At 42.3% G+C, this 24274-nt stretch overlaps 2 protein-coding genes across 3 annotated transcripts; both read right to left on the reverse strand.

Annotated features, from left to right (window-relative positions):
* Positions 1–636: 636 nt before the first annotated feature.
* utp18 (UTP18 small subunit processome component) lies at positions 637–16389 on the reverse strand. Its single transcript, NM_001139910.1, is given in 13 exon segments — positions 637–976; positions 1083–1225; positions 1431–1605; positions 2766–2889; positions 4300–4390; positions 4529–4629; positions 11443–11617; positions 11894–12019; positions 12240–12334; positions 12883–12953; positions 13041–13136; positions 15491–15627; positions 16043–16389. Coding segments are annotated over 13 exon segments (1566 nt in total). The 5' UTR covers positions 16250–16389; the 3' UTR covers positions 637–951.
* Positions 16390–16746: 357 nt separating this feature from the next.
* LOC106607507 (uncharacterized) lies at positions 16747–22370 on the reverse strand. Of its 2 annotated transcripts, XM_082976688.1 has the most exons (3): positions 18785–22370; positions 18574–18661; positions 16747–18040 (listed from the first exon to the last, which is right to left on the reverse strand). In XM_082976688.1, the coding sequence occupies exon 1, from the start codon at positions 21235–21237 to the stop codon at positions 19240–19242; it is 1998 nt and encodes a 665-aa protein (XP_082832814.1). In that variant the 5' UTR covers positions 21238–22370; the 3' UTR covers positions 16747–18040; positions 18574–18661; positions 18785–19239. The 2 variants fall into 2 exon arrangements, with proteins under 2 accessions (XP_082832814.1, XP_082832813.1); XM_082976687.1 differs by having other exon boundaries at positions 18574–22370.
* Between the last annotated feature and the right edge of the window lie 1904 nt (positions 22371–24274).

Consider the following 24274-nt stretch of genomic DNA (forward strand, 5'->3'; position numbering starts at 1 on the left):
ACCTCAGCTCTCTATGGCCAGTTCCATGGACTTGGTATAGTCTCTGCTCTGACATGCACTGTCAACTGTGGGACCTTATATAGACATGTGTTTATTTCAAAATCATGTAAAAACTATTGAATTAGCCAAAGTTGTGGCAACGGCTCAAGGATGATCAAATTAAATTGGATGCACCCGAGCGCAATTGGGAGTGTCACAGCAAAGGTGTGTGAATACTTATGTAAATGAGATATTGCTGCATTTAATTTAATACATTTGCAAAAAAATATTTTATCAATTTAGAATATAGGGTGTAACAACACAATGCGGAATAAGTCAAGGGGTATGAATACTTTCTGAAGGCACTGTACGTTAAGTATGAAATCCAAAGTTGTGTGAAAATGATCAACTTTAAACACTATCAGTCTTGGAGGAGCACTTTGGTCAAAATGGAATTCACAGTGAATTGTTCTAGTCCATTATTGTGGCTGGTAGCAACAGATTTTCAGGTCAACGTGGAGTAGACTAACGGGGCTATAGTGCATACAAGTTTGACAGCTTTTCTATACTTGTTTAAGCATTATAGTCAATCTATAATGTTATTGTTCTCCGGAGATATCTAGAAACAGAAGAAACTATAATAATAACAACCAAGTATCAAGGAAATGAAGTTGTATTTTATCCATTATACAAACATTTGTCAAACCCTAAAGTAGACAAAGAAATATACAGGGCATGCATTTTGAAAACAGAACACTTAAAAAATGTTATCACTCAAATTTGAAGGGGAAAAAAACAGGATAACAAAGACATGGTATCTTGCTGTGACACTTTCATAGATGAAATTACCATAACCGATTTCACAATTGAAGTCCTTTTCATTGTAAAATGTCTTCTTGAAGACAATGGTAGTTGTATTGAGGGCGCATGGTGTCTTGATGTTGATTACGAGCCTGCTTGTGATGCTCTTCATCAAAAGTCTTTGTAATGCAACAACCTGAAAATAAACCAAATTATTATTCTAATATATTTATTTGTATCAAAAGTCACCCATAGTGTTTATGTTTTTTTATTTTCTGCTGTCTGAAAAAAACAAAACTCACCTGAAGAGAGGGGCATGGCCCTTGTTGTTGGCCAGAGAGAAGAAGCCGCTGTTTGGGGAGAAGTCCAGGCGGTGGGCCCTGTATATGGTTTTCCTCTGGAACATGGGGAAGTTGGAGAACACTGTGAAGCTGGGGATATGAACCTGAAATGAGAAGGGTAGACACATGGCACTTGGAGAGACTTGATGACAGTGAAAGAGAGACATGGTTTTAATTCCTTTTAAATCAACTCAAACTTTATTACTATCCAAGTCATGCTGCAATAAAACCTAATATTTACAAGAGACCAGCTGTATCTGTTATGATGACAAAGACAACATTAGGTGTGTGTGTGAGAAAGAGACTGACCAATCGGGCAGCCTCGTCGTCAGCCCTGGAGGCAATGGCCAGGATCTCGGAGGTGGGGTTGAAGCGGAGAGAGGTGGCAGAGGTCACCAGGTTCATGATGGTCTTCAGAGGCTTGGGGTTGTTCTGCCGCATACACTCCTCCTGGGAGTACACGTTCACCACACCTGCCGCTGACCTGAGATAATAGAAATGGTAGAAAAATAATGTGAACTTCTGTGCTACAGCTATATGAAAAAATATAATTGGGTTATTCCATGAAATGGGTGCCTTTGGCATCCCGTTGATATTTTAAGTAGAAAATGTGCACAAATATTACAATTGAAAAGCCTTTTATGTTAAATTAAGTGCCCTTTAAATGTAGACCACATGGAGAATTCAATAAATCTGTTTTTTTTTTATATGAATAAAGTGTCAAAAATTCAGCGTTTTGACATGTCCCTCCTTCAACAATGTGTCCACCTCTAGGAAGATTTTAACTCGCTTAACCCCAACATTTCTCCAAGTTTCACCATCATTGTACAGGCCTAGTTATTTTGTTGCTTTGACAAAGTCATGTATGAAGATAATTTATTTAATGTGATTAATTTACATGTTTCCTTCATTTTAAGATCAACCATGTTACTTGAACTGAACTCTGGTTTTAATATCGTGAAACTATTCCTTTTAAAATAGTTTTTGTCCTAAAAAACATAGAACATCAAATAGTCAAATGATAGAGTAAAAGCAGGTGAGCTGGTGGAAAACTGAGCGGGTCGAGCATAACATGTCAACCAACCCTGTTACCCATGGATAGACAGTTAAAACATTTCTAGCCTACATTTTTTTGTGAAGCTTGCATTTAATTAACACTTCCTGTTGCACAAAACAAGATTCCATTCCCCCTGTCACGAGGAAATGTATGGCTGATTAAAGATGAAATCGTCAACCCTGTTAACTTTATTTGGCACATAATAGGCACTTACTATAAATGTTTTATTTAAATCGCTTAAAGTGGGATAACATGTTTTTTTTATTAAGTTGAACGTGCTCTTTATGACAATGTTAATATTTGTTACACTTCTTAAAAAAGGCACCTAATTGGTGGAACAACCCAATTATCCTGAAGGTTTTGTGGCAGAATCATGCATAAAAACAAAAAAAAGACATCTGAAGCAAGACAAACAGGACAATACAAATATTGCAATGGTTTGATCACAAACCGACAGGGACTATCCCTGCTGAATCACATCAGCAAGGAAACGGATGAATTAATAAATAAATGAATAAAGCTACACACCAACAACCTTATATCCCAAAACGACATGGAAAATATTAAAAACAAAATGGCTGACTCACCCGCAGGCCAGATACTGTCCGTTCTTGGATGCAGCCATGGAGGTCCCACTCACACAGCCATCATCTGTGAACCTGTTCAGGCATTTACTGCTCCTCATGTCCCATATGTACACCTCACCCTCCTCTGCAACATCAAAACAAGTTTGGTGCATACAGGTACCCATGTACAGCTTTAAAAAGGTGCAATATGCAGAAATCACTCCGCCATTTTCTTTCTGCTAAAATGCTAATAGTTCGCCTAATTTCAGTTTGTGACAAAACAAGCAGTGGTCACCATGGCAGGGGTCACTGAGTCAAAATACAAACCAAGAACTACCGCTCCGATTTTTTTATGTTATTATTTTTAAACATGACAAAGAATGAAATATTAACCCATTTAAAAACTGTTCTGTAGCAATGAGGTTTAGTAGTAGGAAAAACACCCAATACATTATCACTGCATATTGGTTATGCTTGAATTGCCCTGCCAATGTTGTTCTTCTCAGATCATTTTGAAATTATATTTCAAAATTGTAGGTATAGGTATACAGCTGAGTGAGCATAATCATTTGCTTTTATTTTACTGGACTGATAGCCTGCATCTGATGGTCAGTCTGAAGGAGAGAGCAGCGGTGAGGCTTCCAGCCGATGGCGAAACTCAAGTCACACTGCATTATTTCTGCCTCCTGCACCAATTCATGTTGTTAAATCGGATGATGGCCAGTTAAAGTGAAATATTACTATATATTAAAAAAACGCCGCTAATAACACTTTGCTATACTGCTTGCAGTGTGAGTGGATGTAGGGAGAATGCGCATTGACAGTGCTGAATTTCAACATGAACTTATTCATAAAAACACTCAGCTATATTCCGCTGAGTCTCTAGTCATGGTTTTAAAAGTTTTTAAATCTCAGTCTCAACTTTGCTGTGCGCTCGAGGCTTCTTTTTACAGTCTATGGCTTGAGCTGAGCTATCTGATTGGCCAGCGGTAGGTCTGAAGGTGCACTTGATTTGCTCTCTGGGCCTGCCAGGTAAAGTGGAGTTCTACCTTCAGACACATGACATTTTTCAAAATGGGAACACTTTGCCTTCCCAGTGCTAGGGCTGCTGAATCAAGTGCACCTACCACCAACAGCACGAAACAAATACAAAAATCGGAACACGAGGATTTATCGTTGTTGTTTTTTTTTACACAAATGTTTGGTGACCAACTAGGACCACTGGTGTAGATAATCATTGTACCATCTCTGTTAAATATATGTTCCATAAACAAAAATATTGTTTGAAGCTGGTGAACAAAGCCAAAAGTAAAAAGACACAAAAACTAACTTAAGAATGTGAAGCATAGAAGTAGCACACACAGAACAAATCTACTGCTTCTTAGAATTGCTTTCAAAGAGAATGACAGATCTATAACTCATATTTCTATGTGAATTTGGTCAGGACGCCCAAAAAGTCACATTTTGAAGCGTTAACTAAAGTCTAAAAAAGGCTTTAGGATGTGATTGTGGTGTTAGGCTGTGGCTGTGTGTCTTAGACCAGGGTAAAACCCACCAGAATTGGTGAAGACTTTGCTGCCGTCGTGGGAAAAAGCCACTCCCGCAATGTTTCCGTTGATCTTCATGCTTTTCACTACCTCCTTTGTCTGAAAAAAAAAAAACAACAGTGAGAAAATACAGACATTTATGCAATGCATGTATGCGCCTGATCCAAAATGGAGTCTACATTTTGATCCATTTTGGATGTGTGGTATACCAGGTATTTGCCATCTACAATCACTTACCTTCATTGTTAACACATGGAGGTATCCGGAGGTGCCAGTGAGAAGGAGGGATTCTCCATCAGGGGAGACTTCAAACTCTTTCACCCTCTGTTCCCTCAGACCTGGGGGACAATCATAATTGTTACTGCACTCAAATCACACAACCAGTCACTTACCCACTATATAAAATATACAGCGATTTTATCTTCAAACCAATCACAGAACACAATAATTTGCGCAGTAATAACTAGGCTTGGGTGGTATACCGTAAAACAGGGTATTTGGAAATAGCCATGGGATGGTTTTCAACACCGTCAATACAGATGAAACTTTCTTTTCTAGACATTTGAATATTTGTAGCAACTTTAAGTAAATACCTGCAGTCAATTTGTGCAATACGTTAGGAGATAAAGCCGTTTCCATTCTTAATTTCACCGGTCACATAATATTTCATTATAAAGCTTACCGGTAGTTCCCAGTCACATGGTGTTTGGTTTACAAGCACACAACAACTAGAGAGACTGGAGCCTTGTGAATCACTCAATGTTTTGCACCACGTGCCAGGTGATCTAGGGGCGGTAGGTAGCCTGGCAGTTAGGAGAGTTAGGCCAGTAAACGAAAGATTGCTGGATTGAATTCCCGAGCTGACAAGGCGAAAAAAATCTGTCATTCTGCCCTTGAGCAAGGCAGTTAACCCACTGTTCCCTGGGCGCCGTTGACGTGGATAACGATTAAGGCAGCACCCAGCACCTCTCTGACTCAAAGTGGTTGGGTTAAATGCATTAGACACATTTCAGTTGAATACATTCAGTTGTACAACTGACTAGGTATCCCCCTTTCCCCTAGTTACACAACTAAATGTTTGCCAGCTAGATATCAAATCAAATTTTATTTGTCACATGCAACAAATACAACAGATCTAGACCTTACAGTGAAATGCTTACTTACAAGCCCATAACCAACAATGCAGTTAAGAAAAATTAAGTGTTAACAAAAGTATTTACTAAAATAAACAAGTAAAAATACAAATAAAAAAATAATCAAAGAGGAACGATAAAATAACAGTAACGAGGCTATATACAATGTGCGGGGGCATAGGTAAGTCGAGGTAATTGAGATAATATGTACAAAAGCTGAAGAACATACGCACATCCAAGTACTTTCTGCAGGTGCTGGAGTCATGGAAAACAGAAAGGGAAATGCAGCACACTGCTGCTCATGCTCCTAGGTGAGGTCCTGGATGGCAGGAAGCTTGGCTCAAGTAACGTACTACGCACTACCCTCTGTAGTGCCTTGCGATCGGAGGCCGAGCAGTTGCTATACCAGGCGGTGATGCAACCAGTCAGGATGTTCTCGATGATGTGGCTGTAGAACTTTGAGGATCTGAGGACCGATGCCAAATCTTTTTAGTTTCCTGAGGGGGAATAGGCATTGTCGTGCCCTCTTCACGACTGTCTTGGTGTGTTTGGACCATGACAGTTCGTTGGTGATGTGGACGCCAAGGAATTTGAAGCTCTCAACCTGCTCCACTACAGCCCCGTCGATGAGAATGGGGGCGAGCTCAGCCCTCCTTTTCTTGTAGTCCACGATCATCTCCTTTGTCTTGATCACATTGAGGGAGAGGTTTTTATCCTGGCACCACACTGCCAGGTCTCTGACCTCCTCCCTATAGCCTGTCTCATCGTTGTCGGGGATCAGGCCTACCACTGTTGTGTCGTCTGCAAACACGTATGGTGTTGGAGTCGTGCTTGGCCATGCAGTCATGGGTGAACAGGGAGTACACAAGGGGACTGAGCACACACCCCTGAGGGGCCCCCGTGTTGAGGATCAGTGTGGCAGATCTGTTGTTACCGAACCTTACCATCTGGGGGCGCCTCGTCAGGAAGTCCAGGATACAGTTGCAGAGGGAGATGTTTAATCCCAGGGTCCTTAGCTTAGTGGTGAGCTTTGAGGGCACTATGGTGTTGAACGCTAGTCAATGAATAGCATTCTCACGTTCCTTTTGTCCAGGTGGGAAAGGGCAGTGAGGAGTGCAGAGATTGCATCATCTGTAGATCTGTTGGGGCAGTATGCAAATTGTAGCGGGTCTAGGGTTTCTGGGATAATGGTGTTGATAACCAGCCTTTCACCGTAGTCATTTAGGCAGGTTACTTTAGTGTTCTTGGACACAGGGGCTATGGTGGTCTGCTTGAAACATGTTGGTATTACAGACTCGGTCAGGCACAGGTTGAAAATGTCAGTGCAGACACTTGCCAGTTGGTCAGTGCACGCTCGCAGTACACATCCTCGTAATCCGTCTGGCCCTGCGGCCTTGTGAATGTTGACTTAAAAAGGTCTTACTCACACCGGCTACGGAGAGCGTGATCACACAGTCGTCCGGAACAGCTGGTGCTCTCATGCATGTTTCAGTGTTTCTTGCCTCGAAGCGTGCATAGAAGTCATTTAGCTCATCTGGTTTGCTCATGTCACTGGGAACCTCGTGGCTGTGCTTCCCTTTGTAGTCTGTAATAGTTTGCAAGCCCTGCCACATCCGATAAGCGTCGGAGCCGGTGTAGTAAGATTCAATCTTAGTCCTGTATTGACGCGTCGCCTGTTTGATGGTTATTCGGCGGGCATAGCTGGATTTCTTATAAGTGTCCGGGTAGAGTCCCGCTCCTTGAAATTGACATCTCTACCCTTTAGCTCAGTCTGGATGTTGCCTGTAATCCATGGCTTCTGGTTGGGGTATGTACATACGGTTACTGTGTGGATGGCATCAAGGCACTTATTGATGAAGCCAGTGACGGATGTGGCGTACTCCTCAATGTCATCGGAAGAATCCCAGAACATATTCCAGTCTGTGCTAGCAAAACAGTCCTGTAGCTTAGAATCTGCATCATCTGACCACTTCCGTATTGAGCTAGTCACTGGTACTTCCTGCTTTAGTTTTTGCTTGTAAGCAAGAATCAGGAGGATAGAGTTATGGTCAGATTTGCCAAATGGAGGGCGAGGGAGACCTTTGTACACACCTGTGTGTGGAGTAAAGGTGGTCTAGAGTTTTTTTTGCCTCTGGTTGCACATGCTGGTAGAAATTAGGTAAGAGGATTTAAGTTTCCCTGCATTGAAGTCCCTGGCCACTAGGAGCGCTGCCTCTGGATGTGCATTTTCTTGTTTGCTTATGGCCTTATATAGTTTGTTGAGTGCGGTCATAGTGCCAGCATCGGGTTGTAGTGGTAAATAGACAGCTACGAAAAATATAGATAAACTCCCTTGGTAAATAGTGTGGTCTACAGCTTATGAGATACTCTACCTCAGGCGAGCAAAACCTTAAGAGTTCATTAATATCAGATTTCTTGCACCAGCTGTTATTGACAAATAGACACAGACCGCAACCCCTTGTCTTACTGGAGGCAGCTGTTTCATCTTGCCGATGCACGGAAAACCCAGCCAGCTGTATGTTATCCATGTCGTCGTTCAGCCACGACTCGGTTAAACATAAGTTATTACAGTTTCTAATGTCCCGTTGGTAGGATAGTCTTGATCGGAGCTCATCCAGTTTATTATCCAATGATTGCACGTTAGCAAATAGGACTGATGGTAGAGGCAGGTTATCCACTCGCGGTCAGATTCTTACAAGGCACCCCAACCTACAGTACCATAGTAGAATAATAGAGAAGACATCAAAACTATGAAATAACATATGGAATCATGTAGGAACCAAAGAAAAATGTTAAAACAAATCAAAATATGTTTTAGATTCTTCAAAGTTGCCACCCTTTGCCTTGACAGCTTTGCACACACTTTGTATTCTATCAACCAGCTTCACCTGGAATGCTTTTCCAACAGTCTTGAAGGAGTTCCCACATATGCTGAGCACTTGTTGGCTGCTTTTCCTCCACTCTGCAGTTCAACTCATCCCAAACCATCTCAATTGGGTTGAGGTTGGGTGATTGTGGAGGACAGGTCATCTGATGCAGCACTCCATCACTCTCCTTCTTGGTCAAATAACACTTACACAGCCTGAAGGTGTGTTGAGTCATTGTCCTGGGTCATTGTCCTATTACAAAAGAAATGATAGTCCCACTAAGCCCAAAACAGATGGGATGGTGTGTCGCTGCAGAATGCTTTGGTAGCCATGCTGGTTAAGTATGCCTTGAATTCTAAATAAATCACAGACAGTGTCACCAGCAAAGCACCCCCACACCACCTCCTCCATGCTTCACAGTGGGAACCACACATGCGGAGATCATCCGTTCACCTACTCTGTGACACAAAGACACAGCAGTTGGAACCAATCATCTAAAATTTTGACTCATCAGACCAAAGGACAGATTTACACTGGTCTAAAGTCCATTGCTCATGTTTCTTGGCCCAAGCAAGTCTCTTCTTATTTGTGTCCTTTAGTAGTGGTTTCTTTGCAGCAATTCGACCATGAAGTCCTGATTCACGCAGTCTCCTCTGAACAGTTGATGTTGAGATGTGTCTGTTACTTGAACTCGGTGAAGCATTTATTTGGGCTGCAATTTCTGAGGTGCAGTTTACTCTAATGAACTTATCCTCTGCAGCAGAGGTAACCCTGGGTCTTCCTTTCCTGTGGGGGTCCTCATGAGAGCCAGTTTCATCATAGTGCTTGATGGTTTTTGCGATTGCACTTGAAGAAACTTTGAAAGTTCTTGAAATTTTCTGGATTGACTGACCTTCATGTCTTAAAGTAATGATGGACTGTCATTTCTTTGATTATTCTAGCTGTCCTTGCCATAATATGGACTTGGTCTTTCACCAAATAGGGCTATCTTCTGTATACAACCCCTACCTTGTCACAACACAACTGACTGGCTCAAATGCATTAAAGAAAGAAATTCCACAAATTAAAAAGGCACACCTGTTAATTGAAATGCATTTCAGGTGACTACCTGGTTGAGAGAATGCCAAGAGTATGCAAAGCTGTCATCAAGGCAGTGGCTATTTCGAATTATCTCAAATATAAAATATATATCCGGCGCCATTAACTTCTTTGGGAACGGGGGGGCAGTATTGAGTAGCTTGGATGAATAAGGTGCCCAGAGTAAACTGCCTGCTACTCAGGCCCAGAAGCGAATATATGCATATTAGTAGATTTGGATAGAAGTTTCTAAAACTGTTTGAATAATGTCTGAGTATAACAGAACTCATATGGCAGGCAAAAACCTGAGAAAAATCCAACCAGGAAGTGGAAAATCTGAGGTTTGTAGTTTTTCAAGTGATTGCCTATCCAATATACAGTGTAAATTTGGTCAGATTGTTAACATCTAGTGGAAGCCTTTGGAAGTGCAGTCTTTAGAACGTTGTTTCAGGCTTCTATTGTAAAAGGGGAGCGAATAAGAGTTGTTGGAACCAGTGGTCTGGTTGAAAGCCTTTAGTTAAGTTACGTGCGCAGCCGTTAGCACGAGCTCCGTTCCCTTTCATTTCTAAAGACAAAGGAATTGTCCGGTTGGAATATTATTGAAGATTTATGATAAAAACATCCTAAAGATTGATTCTATACATCGTTTGACGTTTCTACAAACTGTAATGGAACTTTGTCTTAGTCTAGACTTAGTGCCTGCGCCTTGTGCATTTGGAATAGTGAACTAAACGCGCAAACAAAAAGGAGGTATTTGGACATAAAGATTAACTTTATCAAACAAAACAAACATTTATTGTGGAACTGGGATTCCTGGGACTGTATTCCGATGAAGATCAAAGGTAAGTGAATATTTATAACACTATTTCTGACTTTTGTTGACTCCACAACATGGCGGGTATCTGTATGGCTTGTTTTGGTGGCTAAGCGCTATACTCAGATTATTGCATGGTGTGCTGTCACCGTAAAGCTTTTTTGAAATCTGACACAGCGGTTGCATTAAGGAGAAGTGTATATATAATCCTATGCATAACACTTATCTTTCATCAAAGTTTATGATGAGTATTTCTGTAAATTGATGTGGCTCTCTGCAAAATGACTGGATGTTTTGTAGGCAAAACATTACTGAACATAACGTGCCAATGTAAACTGCGATTTTTGGATATAAATATGAACTTTATCGAACAAAACATACATGTATTGTGTAACATGAAGTCCTATGAGTGCCATCTGATGAAGATCATCAAAGGTTAGTGATTCATTTTCTCTCTATTTCTGCTTTTTGTGACTCCTCTCTTTGGCTGGAAAATGGCTGCATGTTTTTTTGTGACTAGGCGCTGACCTAACATAATCGTATGGTATGCTTTCACCGTAAAGCCTTTTTGAAATCAGATACTGTGGCTGGATTAACAAGAAGTTTATCTTTAAAAATGGTGTATAATACTTGTATGTTTGAGGAATTTTAATTATGAGATTTCTGTTGTTTTGAATTTGGCGCCCTGCAATTTCACTGGCTGTTGTCGAGGTCGCTAGCGTCCCACATATCCCAGAGAGGTTAAATGCCATTCAAAGATATCTTATAACTATTAAGTTAACTGTCTAAAATGTGCTAAATACTCTGCAGTTGTGCATTTGGTTTGCTAACTTACAGTAGTTATATAGCTTCTTGCAAAAAACAAGCTTCTCTTAGTAACAGCAGAGAATCCCCTCCTGGATCAAGAGCCTTGCCGTCTAATATTTGTTTTGTGTGTGCAGCAAACTGTAGTATTTTTTGTTATTTGTATAACTGAGTTGGGATGTCTGTCCTGCAAATCATTTGGATCAGAGACTGTATAAAATGTTCGCACTGAGATTTTACATGTACTTGTTAGCATTGCTAACCTTCGGTTTACAAAGTCTCAGCGGGGTTTGTGTTCCATTCCATATTACCGGATATCCTGGGATGGACACAAGGTCGGTATGAAGGTTTGACAATCTCGATACCGCCCAAGCCTTTTATTACTAGGCTATATCACTACCTAACAGCCAACTGGTTAGATTACTACCGAGCAGCCTTAGGCTTCCTCCTCCTCACCTCTGACAGTGTGGACAGGGATGACCTTGCCCTCCATCATGTCGTAGATGTAGAACAGCTTGTTCCTGAAACTGGTGGCCACCACCTGCTCCCCATTCACGCTGAACTGGGCCTTGTGCACCGGGAACTTCTCCAGGTGAATACTCTGGATCTTAGGGTTGGTCTTCCCATCAACCTGGAGAGGAAGGAGGGACATTTAGAGTGAGGTGGATGGTAATTAATATAAGTACAAACTTGTCTGTTAGTGTCACAGATTCACAAAATAACCATAAAATAATCATCCGTAAGGATGTTTGGTGGTCCGTTCAGAGTTTGTATTTTTTTTTGCTTATATGGTCAAAAAAAGGTCTGGAGGATATTAAGGGTATATGACGTTCCCTATACCATGTCTCATGATGACAGCCACAAGAATACCTGAGAAAAGACTGCAGCTGATGAGTAAAATGAATACCTGGAACAGAGAGATGGACTGGTCGAGCCCTGCTGTCATGACAACCTGGGCAGAGGGGTGGAACTGCACCGTGGTCAGTCTGTCCTCAGACGGCCGATCGTTGTTGGCGTGTAGGCACTTCTTCATCTGCAAGAGAGTTAAATATATCCATAATAAATGTACTAGCATCACATGTAAACAAAACCACACGATCTAATACTGGAAAACGTAATGGTTTTGTAACTCCCAAACCTTTAAAGTACTCTGGTTTAGAGTCCCCATTTGCTGTCAGAGAGAGACCTGGTTGTTTTACTCTAACTTAACCTCAAATGTAGTAGTGGTGAGATGATGGGAGAACAGAACTCACCCGTATGATTCCTTTGGGAAGGCTGTCGGATGAGCCCACAAAGTTGCCCGTCTTCCTCATCAGGTCGTCTCCATCAGAGTCTTCATCAGAGTCATCTTTAGTTTTTGGAAAATAGACATCTTTTATTGAAATGACACAAATGTATACTATATACCAGGGCTCAAACTAGATTCAGCCGCATGCCAATTTTTTTCTTGAGCCGACGGTCAGAACATAATTACAAATAATTTGTAAACTGCAAATTGTCTGCAAGAAGCCCAAACAAATATACAATTTCATTAAAACAATTTCAAACTGTCTATATCATGAAAAGAGCAGGTGTTCATAATGTTTTGTAGACTCAGTGTGTATCTCTCTATTATGTGTGGGAATACTTTGGAACAGATTTCCAAAATTAAAATCACTTAGAAATTATTTGTTGGTGTTTTTACAGTGTTTTATGTCCAAAAATAAAAAAAATTACTTCAGAAAACTTGGGAGGGCCAAATAAAAATCACCAAAATTCAGCCCGCGGTCAGTTGGGGGAACCCTGCTGTATAGACTATACCACCATTATTTAGTAGGTAATCATCAGTGAGGGGCATCTCTCATAACATATTACATGGATCATGAAGATGTTTATAACCAAAATGTGGGAGTTTACCTTTTTTCTTATTCTTTTTCTTTACTTTTGTCTCTGCCCAGGACGGCATTCCACCCATTGCTTTTTGGAACCTGGCAAAAATGAGTTGGAAGTGTGAGTTTGAACCACCAGATCCCAGCGGTATTTACTCCATGGCTGTGTTACTAATATCCACTTACTGTTCTTTCATCCTCTGCTGTAACTTCTGTTTGGACATCTTGGCCTCTGCATCACTCTTGGCCAGGTCTCTACGGAACCGGTGTGTCATGTCCACTCTAGGAAACAGGAGGGAAAGATCATGGATGAATGAATAAAAAAAACAGTTGCGTAACTGCTAAGGATGTAATGGTTCACCGAAAACGCATCAGTCCCTGGTTCAAATGTTTAAGAAACAAATCGATCTAAATGTACCATGCATCGGTTAGAAAATCGACTCAAACGTTATGAATCGTCAGTTCACTAAAAAGGTTTTGCTCATGTTACTTTCTTTCTACCTTCCGAAAATACCTCTGATCTGTTGTGAAAACTGATGCTTCCTCTCCTTCATTGTCAAACTAAGCATTTAACTGTGTTGACAGTCATTGATTTTGGACACTGTGTTAACAAACCTCCAAACGCATTTCAATACCATACAACACTCCTTCCGTGGCCTCCAACTGCTCTTAAATGCTAGTAAAACTAAATGCATGCTCTTCAACCGATTGCTGCCCGCACCCACCCGCCCAGCATCACTACTCTGGACGGTTCTGAAATAATTTTTTGTAGTTGTTCACATATTCTAGGTGTCTGGTTAGACTGTAAACTCTCCTTCCAGACTCACATTAAGCATCTCCAGTCCAAAATGAAATCTAGAATCGGCCTCCTATTTCGCAACAAAGCCTCCTTCACTCATGCTGCCAAACATACCCAGCATGCAAAATTACTTGTAGATCCATTTAATATATATATATTTTTTTTAATGGATCTACAAGTAATTTTGCATGCTGGACAACCCCAGGGAATATCAGTAGCCTACTAAAACTGAGCGCTGCTTCGCACGCTGACCAATAATGCCTCGATCACACCGATAGCGTCATTGCATTTTGGTACACCAGAAGGTGAATGTTGAACTTTGGTTGCACACATTCAGATGATGCTGCGTACCATTTTGCACAATGACTCTGTAGGTGTGATCGAGGCTTTACAAAAGTTCAACATTCACCTTCTGCTACCATTTCTGTCAAGATGTCTACGCAAAAAGCACCCCCCCAATCTAATAGTGGGTGATAGATGCCCACTAGTCTCCCTTATGGCTCAGCTCAGGTGACTACATACACCATAGACATTCACACACAGACACACATCAGCTCAAACAGATCCAGCTCAGAGGCCCAGCCCATGAGCTCCATCATCAGCAGATTTGAATTTAGAATGGAAAATGAATGTGTTTATGTAGCAAATGTTGTAGCATCGAATATTATCACATCAAACCAAATCGTATCGATTTGTTCCTCTCATCAAACCAAATCGTTGCAAACTAAAACGTATCATTCCTGTCAGTGCTTGACTTGGGTAGGAGCTCACCGGAGCCGAGTACCAGCACCTCAAATGTTCTACTGCTTGAGCTCCTCTTCATCTTATAGAATATTAGCTCAAAAGTATTGTGGGAGCTCCTGCACCTAAATATAAACAGTTCCGGAACCCAAAATGAGTACCGGAAGCTATTTCAGTCCAGGTCAAGCACTGGTTTCTATATCATACTGGAGCCCATGTATCTACCGTAAATTCCGGACTATGAGCCGCAACTTTTTTCCCACGCTTTGAACCTCGCGGCTTAAACAATGATGCGGCTAATATATGGATTTTTCCCGCTTTCAATTTTTTTTCTCCAAAAAAACACATTCTGTGTCGTGCTCAGTTTTTTTGAGACATGAAGCTTTCATTAGACCAATGAAATTGCCGAACGGGTTAAGGTCAAACAGTGACGAGAGCGACAATGAAAACGATCCAATATCGGATGAAGCAATTCTGAGGCTATTCAACTCCGACACCGAAGGAGATGACTTCAGTGGTTTCAGTGCACAGGACGAGGAAGATAGTGACCAATGACTTTCTTGGTAGGCTACTGTTTACTACAATTTTTCTATTTTTTGTTACAAGCCGTGCTTCGTTAATTAAAGCCTATTTATTTTTGTTACAAGCCGTGTTTCGTTAAAGCCTATTTATTTTTGTTACAAGCCGTGTTTCGTTAAAGCCTATTTATTTTTGTTACAAGCCGTGTTTCGTTAAAGCCTGTGTTAAGTTCATTTGTTTCAATGTACCGGTAGGCACCTGCGGCTTATGTGCGGCTTATTTATGTTCAAAATATATGTATATATTTTTTTTTAATTCAGTGGGTGCGGCTTATATTCAGGTGCGCTCAATGGTCCGGAAATTACGGTAGATACGTATAGATTCGTCTTCAAAAGGGAAAGATGCACATCACTAGTAACTGCCCATACAAGCAATGTTTGATTCACATATCCATGTAATTGACATTAGGGTTACATGACTACAACTAATGTAGTTACATGAAGTGTGAAGCATTGTACATGATGACATTAATGCTGAGAAGACACAATAAGACATTGCTGCAGTCCCAGGTACTAACTCTTCCTCCAGATCATCATCCTCATCCTTCCATACTGCTGTCCTTGTTGGCTGAACCTTCAGCTGTGCTTCATTCTCTACATCGGAATCGCTGGAATCGTCATCATCCAGAAGTGTGGCACCTCCATCCTCTCTGTCCTGTTGACAAGAAATTGATTTGCTAAAAACTGACTGCAATGAAACTAAAAGTAAATGATGTGACTGAGGGATATGACACTGGAGATTATTAGTCTATTACCTGGTTGTAACTAACTATCAATCAATATTGAATTTATATCTATGACATGCTGACAATGTGGCAACATAATCCACTGAGCATCTGGCAGGCAGCATCATTCTGTATGGAATCAGAGGTGTATTCATTACGCCGATTTTTCAGATTGGAATGGCAACCGCAAAAAATGAACTACAACTTCCGTTTAAGAACACAACAGATTTTACGTCACGTTGAAGAGCGTTTGGAGTTGTTGCAAAACGTTTTGTAACAGACGAAACGTTTTGCTACAGAATAGGCGTAATGAATACACCACATATGTAACTAATGAATTCCTACCTCCACGAGCCTTTCCACAAGATCATCTTCAGCACCAAAAACAAGCTCTTCAAGAAGTTTTACAGATGCATCTTCTTCGCCCAAAACAGTCACTGCCTGGGCGTTTTTGTGTTTTTTTAACACTTCTTCCTCGTAGTCAGGCTCTGGCTCAGAGACTCTCTTCTTCGTCTCTCTCCCCTTTCTAGAGTGTATACCGACTTTGTCCATGTTTATCGTTTAAACCTTAGCATATGAAACGAATTGTAAGTTGTCTCAGGATATACGCTAGAATTTAACAAGATTCTGTAGACTCATAAATGTGCTAGCTAGTCTTTTACAATAACATACCTCATGCACCAAATGTTTTCCACATGGGGTTGGCTGCAACGCTGTGCTAGTTTTGAGCAAAGTCAACGTGCGGCTGCACTATTTCATAAAGTTGCAAAATATGTGCACAGAGAAGAACTCATGGCCCACGTAACGCCCCAACAGTGTACATGTTTTATTAATCAGCGGTTGGGCGCTAGTTCCGCGCAAAATTCCCTATCACGTGTTTCCGTTTTCTTGACCCCTGAACTCGGAATAAATTGTTTTTTTTCTCTCTCTTTACACACAAACGTTATGGCAAAGATACTTGCGCCATGTTGTAAAATGATCTTCAGATTTTGCATTTGTCATTGATGAAACGTTTTGGGGAAATCTATGTTGAATTTAATGCTCCTAACTATTTCATAAATCTTTATTTATTGATGTCTTCTTTGAGAGTGTACATATCAGTGTAATCATTGGGTATTTGTGAAAGTATATGAAAAACAGGCAAGATACAATGATACAAAATAAAGATAAAAGACTATGCATAGAAAATGCATAACAGTCATGCATAATGGAAAAAGATCATCTTAATATACAGTATTGGGAATGGGAACTTTCCTATATTTTCACATACACAAATCTGTATTCTCTTACATTTCCCTCCTGGTACCCCTCCATCTATAGGCCATAGTTAAGATAATTATTATTTAAAAATACTACAGGTTTAGAGAGGTGATCATAAATCAAACTATCAAAGGGGTGCAAGAGAGACAGGGGGATTATATACATTGACAGAAGGAGCAAGGGAATGCAGAAGCTCTAAATAGCAACTGTCAATGACCCATTTTCAAGCCCACCCTTGGCCTCCAACCAACAGATACCTCTCAGGCTGACCCTAGCCCCTATTAATGGACCCTTATTCATTACAAAGACTGTATGATCAGCAGGATTATAATAGCTCCACTTTGACCTTGGCAACCTCTCCCGAAGAGCTGTATAGAATATGATGGGCCACAAACCATACCCCTTCCCCCACTGGAAAAATGCATCTAAATGTGTTGAAAAAGCCACTCATTGTATTAATTTTGTGTTTCAATGTAATTTAAACACATTTTCACCAAGGTCAATACAAACAAAGCTAGTTTGAAATGCCTTCTCAGTTTGCAAGTATATTACAAATATTGAAATCATGTTCTTAACACAGTAAATGGAACAAATCTGGTGTGAAATGTTCAGTTTGACCAACCCCTTATCACTTCAGTGTTTGCAGATAGGAAGGAATCAAAAAAGAATAAGCAATATGGTAGAACCAATGCGATGGTAGGTAGCCTAGTGGTTAAGAGTGCTGGCTCAATAACCAAAAGGGCACTAGTTTGAATCTCCAAGCTGACGAAATGAAAAATCTGTTGATGTGCACTTGAGCAAGGCACTTAACCCTAGTTGCTCTGGATAAGTGTCTACTAAAATATCCATGTCAAGAGAGTCTATTCAATTTGACTGCAGACACAATGATGTTTATTAGATGTTGATGGCTAACCCTTTCCTAATTCTTCCTACAACAAGCACAGCCCTTGAATGGTTTTGAGATGGCTCTGGAAATGGCCCGGAACACCCTGACCAACAGGGGACGTTTATGGGACTCCTGTGCAGGTGCTGGTGGCAGGTCGTCCTCAAGTTGGGGAATGAATGGGACAACATGATCATCATCTGTGATAAGAGAACATTGCAGGATTAGAATTGACCTTCCCTGTGGCTCAGTTGGTAGAGCATGGTGTTTGCAACGCCAGCATGGTGTGTGCAACGCCAGGGTTGTGGGTTTGATTCCCACGGGGGGCCAGTACAGAAAATATAAAAATAAATAAATAAAAATGCATTAAATGAAATGCATGCATTCACTACTGTAAGTCGCTCTGGATAAGAGCGTCTGCTAAATGACTAAAATGTAAATTGAACATGGCAAATGTACTTTCATTCTCTCCGACCACAGTCTAAACCAACCAGACAAACGGTAATACATCAAAATGACAGCATCAATGATTTTGACCTTGGGAAATGTAAGAGTTGCTACAATGTTTGCCTGACAGCTCGTCAAACTCAGTGGCCTTGATCAGAGAAAACATTATGGGACCAGAGGTTAATAAAACTCAGCATTAAACTCAGTAAAGCTGCAGTCACTCTGACCACTGGCTACATCTTAGCAATGCATCAAAAGAAAAGGATCATCATTGTGTGTCGCTTACCCAGAGCAACTCGAGAGGTGCTGAAACGCTGCGAAGGCAGCTCCTTTTGAGTGAGGTGGCTCTCTGGTTCCACTCTGCTCTTGAACACCTGTTGCCGGGTAAATTCATCCTTCCATTAGACGCCCCACAATGTCTCACTCTGACCCCATTAGCTTTGGATTCTATTTCAGCCGTAATGAAGGGCAAAACCCCCAAACATGGATCTCCATACCTTGATCCTGACCGTTGGCAACTTTGGGCAGCAACTGAACCTCTGGCCCTGGCTCTTCTTCTTCACTCTGGCAGAGGGGACGTGACGAGTCTCTGTATCGGCAACAGCTGTAGAAGTGCACCTCACAGGCAATTCAGTGTCAGTGCGGTTGGAATGGAGCTCAGACATGTCCTCAACAACAAAGTCACTGGAGGCCTGGCTTGTACCGGACCTGTGTGTACTTGTGGCCTGAGAGAGACATCTCTCTGACCTGGGCACAATATCTGGGGGCAGAAGAGATAAAATAATTAAGCTCAGGATTATGTTGTGTATATTTTACAATAATACACAATCTTGAAAATCCAATGAACAAAATTGCATTAAAATGATTAAGCTCAAAATGAGTGAATCCTACATGACAGGAGTTAATCAATTTAGTGCATACTACAAAATAAAATAAATGAAAAGTGTTCATTTCACTTACCATGCACAGAGGTCGCGGCAGACACATCATCGGTCAGCGGGTCCATCGCCTGGCTACTCACCATCATACAAACCTGAGAGGTTTTAGATGAGACATCCTGGTAGACATCACGGACAGACATCACATGAAGATGATCCTCTTCACCCACATCAGGCTCATCATCTTCTAGTCTGTTCAGAATGGAGTCCAACATCTCCGTGGCCAGTTGGCACTTTTCGGTCATCTGCTCGCCCAGAGATGAGTGCTCTGAGCCAGCTACTCCGGCCTTGATCACATTCAGAACCTTTGTGAGGATCTTCTTGGCACTGCGTCTGACTGACTCCTGGCTGACTGCAACTGTTGGGTCTTTGAGGTCATTGTTGGTAGACACTTCCATGTCCTGAATTTTGTCAGCGGTTACATGGGTATCCTGGTGGTCTCGCTCGTTGGTGAGGTGGCAACCAGTGTACAAACTCTTCAGCTTGTCCACAGCTGTGCTGTAAAGTTTCTGGGAGGATAACTGGACCTGTTCCCAGAACTTGCTCCCCCCTGCCCTACTCACCTCAACTGCCTCGTTTAAGTCCACTAGAAGGGACTCAAGAATGCGAGTTGAGGCCTCAGCAATGTTCCTTGAAGAGATGTGGGCTGACAGGATGTCCATGGTCAAAGAAGCATCTCTTATGACCTGAGTCCCTACCTGTTGTGCCTTGGCAAGGTATTCTGCCATTAGGCTGTCGGTCTGAAGGTCAGCAGGATGCTGCTTTTCTCCCCGTGTGGTCACATCCTGTGCAGTGAGTGGATGGCTTAGGATAATTGTTTCCTGAACCCTCTCTGATGGTGGGAATGGACAATCAATGAGCAGGGAGTGGTAGATGGCAGTGGAAGATATGTCTGGGTGTTCTCTTATAGCCTCTGGCTCCATGATTGCTGAGGGGCCCTGGAGCATCTCACCAATTTCCAGATCGTCGATGCTCTCGACACTCGACACTAGACGCGCTAGAAGGTTTCTAGCCATCTGGCACGGATCAAAGGACTCCTCTGAGTTGCTGTCAAGCTCTGTTTTTATCACTTGCAGGGCAGTTCTGACTGCCACTGCTGACCGGACACAGAGCATCCTTAGGTCGGAGTGGGAGCGAGGCAGAGGTGAGTGGTTTGAGGGACCACTGCTGCCCTGTGAGGATCTGGATCCCCCCTCCAGCTCAAACTCAGACATGGAGGCTTTGAGTTTGGGTGCAGCTTTCCGGACCATGTCCCTTGCCACACCATCAATGTCGAGGCCTTCAATCCCTGTCAGGGATCCAGCGGTCTGGGGCCCGGATAATGCCTGGTTCTCTAGATATCCAAGGGCATCCAGGGTATCATCGACCACCAAATCCACCAAATCACTGGACATGGCAGTGATTCTGTCATGACGTGGCTGGATATTCTGTTCTGTCAGGGACCAATCCCACAGGGATCCGCCGTACATTTCAGCCATTTTCAGCTCGACGGCCCTGGTGATCTTCGCCCGAGACAGGTTCAGCAGGTGGTCGCTGCCTGACTGTCTGGCCGACATCCTAATCCCTGATCTCTGGACCACCAGACTCTGCACCTCGGCCGACACCGCTGACAGGAAGTAGGTGCAAGGGGAGGACACCTGAACCTCATGTCTTGTCTGAGCGTTGCTCTTCGCCCTCTGGATGCTGCTGATGGTTGCAACAATGACCTGACCTGCCAGTGGTCCTAACTCTGTCTCAAGCCTGCTCTCAATCTCCAGAGGGGACTTTCCAGACAGCCGAGTGAGCGCCATCTGTCCCATGGTATGGCCATTCATTGTGGTTGTGATTGTCCGCAGCATCTGTTCAGCAAACTGACTGCTCGGTGAGCTGATGCTGGTCGAAGGAGCTTCGGCTCCCTGACTGGCACCTCCTTTCAGCATGAGCTGGGCTAGTCTGGCGTTGATCTGTTTGATAATGATCTCCACAATGGCCATGATCAGCCTGGTGTCCGCAGACAGAATATTAGGCCTCATCTTCTTCGGTCTCCTCTGGATGGATGGCAGTATGACCTCACTCAGGGACCTGTGGGATTCTCTGTGAACCTGACTGAAGATGAAGCTGTGAGACAGTCCGAACACAGACCTCAGGGGGTCTGAGCGGGGTCTGTCCCAATCCTCTCTATCTCCGTCCTCAGACGCGGAACAATATCTTCTTGGGTTGTCATCCTCTTCCTCATTTCCCAAAGACTCCTCTGAGCTGAAGAGGGCCCCACAACAGAGATATGGTAACAACGACAATAACAAACATTTATGGACACAAACACTGCTTTAAAACGTTTTTTAAAAGAAGCAAAGGAATTGTATAAATTAATAAAAAATCCAACTAAAGTCATACAGATGTAGGATCTTAATTTCATCACCCTGTTGCATGAGAACCTTCCTGCAATGTAGGACATGTAAAACTTGTAGTGTATTTGCGGTTTAAAAAGGCTTCTGAAGTTTGTAATTTCCACTGAAATTTCTGACTTGATTTTCCCTTACGAAAAAAGTATCAACCCCTACAAAACTGTCTATTAATTATAATCCAGATAATAATTTACATTTCCTGTTGCTGCAGGATTGTTTTCCTGCTCTAGCAAACTTAAGATCCTACATCTGTATTCAGTGTAAATAAAACATTTTAGAGAAGTCATTATTTATACACAGTGAAGAAAATAACTGTTTCAACCATTATGGGGAGATATAAGCTTCTGGGGGTACATACGAAAGTGGGGAGGGGAAGGGAGTTGGGTTCCGTGTGCTGGCACCAGTTCTATGGCTAGTGACCTCGCTTGGCCCATGACTTGGCCCAAGGCTGAATCTGACACTGCGGCATGTGGAGGCTGCTTTCAGATCTGCTACATTGATTACGACGGAAGACCAGGAGGAGGAAGTTGATGATGATGGTGTCAAGCACAAATCCATGCTGAGATCAAGGGCAGGGACCACCACTGTTGAAGAGGCCTCCTTCACCCATGACACAATGTTCTTGCACTTAGCATAAGCCTCAACTACGGTGAACTGTAATGTAAAAGAACAGCCGGGAAAGGTTGTTTTAAAATCTAACAAGATCTAACATACACTTAAGTCTGTCTTCATTGTGTCTGGTCTATGTCTTTATTACCTAATCCGAATGCCACAACTGAATTTATTAAATAAAGTTATTCTATTCTATTCAACTTCCTCCCACCTTGTTTTTGAGATATAAAGCCTGCTCACCAGGTTCCCATTCTCTAGACTCAAAGCGCTGATTCGCCAGCTCCTGGTACATTTACTGTAGTATTGTAATAGAATATCTAGGCCAGGGATTGGCAACTTTTATGGGGGTGGGGGCCACAAAAAATCTGAAATCATCATGAGGTGCTGCAGTGGCTCGCGGGGTCTGCATACCCACATCCAAACCCACACATGCAGTCAGAGTTGGCCCTTGCGTTTTGGGGGCCCTAAGTAAAATTTTGTTTGGGCCTGCCCCCCACTTTGCGAGCAAATGATTTTAGCGGAACCCCTTTTGACAGTGGAGAGAAGTTTTCGAGTTCCTTCCTGCAATTCTACACATTTTGCTATGGGGAGTAGAGAAAATGTTGCCATTTTAAAGCAAGTTTGCTGCAATACTACGCATTTTGCCATGGGGCATAGAGAACATCTTTTCATTTTCTAACTACTTTCATTAAATTCTACTAATTTTGCCATCGGACAGAGAGAAAAATATGATATCTGAGTGAGCGTGACTAACAAAATCAATGACCCCCACGCCCAGTCGGTAATTCGACCATGACTACTTCAAGTTTCGATAGCTTGCCCGTTAGACTAACTTACCCCACCAAAAGAGTTTTAAATGACATGGGCTAATTGAGTGACTATCAGTGACTGACATAGAAAGAGAAAAACCGCTGATGCAAAACCATTTTTTTAAAATTGCACATTGTGTATTCTACTATTCGAACTCTCAACAATAAGTTGAGACCCCAACTGAGTTCCTATTTTTATTATTTACTGATCTAGATTGTGTCCCAAATGGCACCCTACTCCTTAAATAGCGCCCTGTTTTTGACCAGGGCCCATAGGGTTCTGGTCAAAAGTAGGGCACTATATATGGAAAATGCCACCATTTGGTATGTACCCAGAGTGTATTTTACCGTCTTCCTGATGTTAGAAATTCCAGAGCTAACACTAACTCACCCTTTCATGCATATTATCAGTCAAGAGAATCCATTGCCTGCAAAAGGGGTAAATAGATGAGTACTGTTAATTATTAAAACTATCTAACCCTTGACCTCTACAGGACTAGCCTATATACATGTACCACAAACACACCCTCTGATTTGTTCTTTGGTCAGTTGTAGAACATACAGCATAGAGAATAGGAGGTAAGTATGGGGAAGACAAAGAGCAACCTACTTCTCAGTCATCTCCTCCCCTAAGATTTCGATTTCTGAGGAGGAGCTTCTCCGGGCCAAGGACAGGTTGTAATGAGAAGTCTGCTGTGGCTCCCATGTGTTAGATGGGCCGGCTAAGTCCTGATCAGCCTCCTGCATCTCTCTCTCTGCTTCAGTCTCTTGTGACTGAGATGGGCCGGCTGATTCTGGATCAGCCTCCTCCATCTCTCTCTCTGCTTCAGTCTCCTGTGACTGTGACGGGCCGGCTGACTCTGGATCAGCCTCCTGCTTCTCTCTCTCTGCTTCAGTCTCTTCTGACTGAGATGGGCCGACTGACTCTGGATCAGCCTCCTGCATCTCTCTCTCTGCTTCAGTCTCCTCTGACTGAGATGGGCCGGCTGACTCTGGATCAGCCTCCTGCATCTCTGTCTCTGCTTCAGTCTCCTGGGACTGAGATTTTACATATCACCTTTCCCAAACTCATTAATTAGCCTACATTATTTATCAAAAGGTTATATAACCTTTGACCTCTGACCCCGGAATGTCATCAGAAAGTCCTCTATGCACAGTGTCACCTTGGCGATCACTACCCAATTACTCACTATTTCTGACTTTGGCAGATGGCAAGACTTATCTTGCCTTTCAAAATGTTTAAT

This window comes from Salmo salar, chromosome 06 (assembly GCF_965601325.2).
Source record: "Salmo salar chromosome 06, fSalSal1, whole genome shotgun sequence".
NCBI lineage: Eukaryota > Metazoa > Chordata > Actinopteri > Salmoniformes > Salmonidae > Salmo > Salmo salar.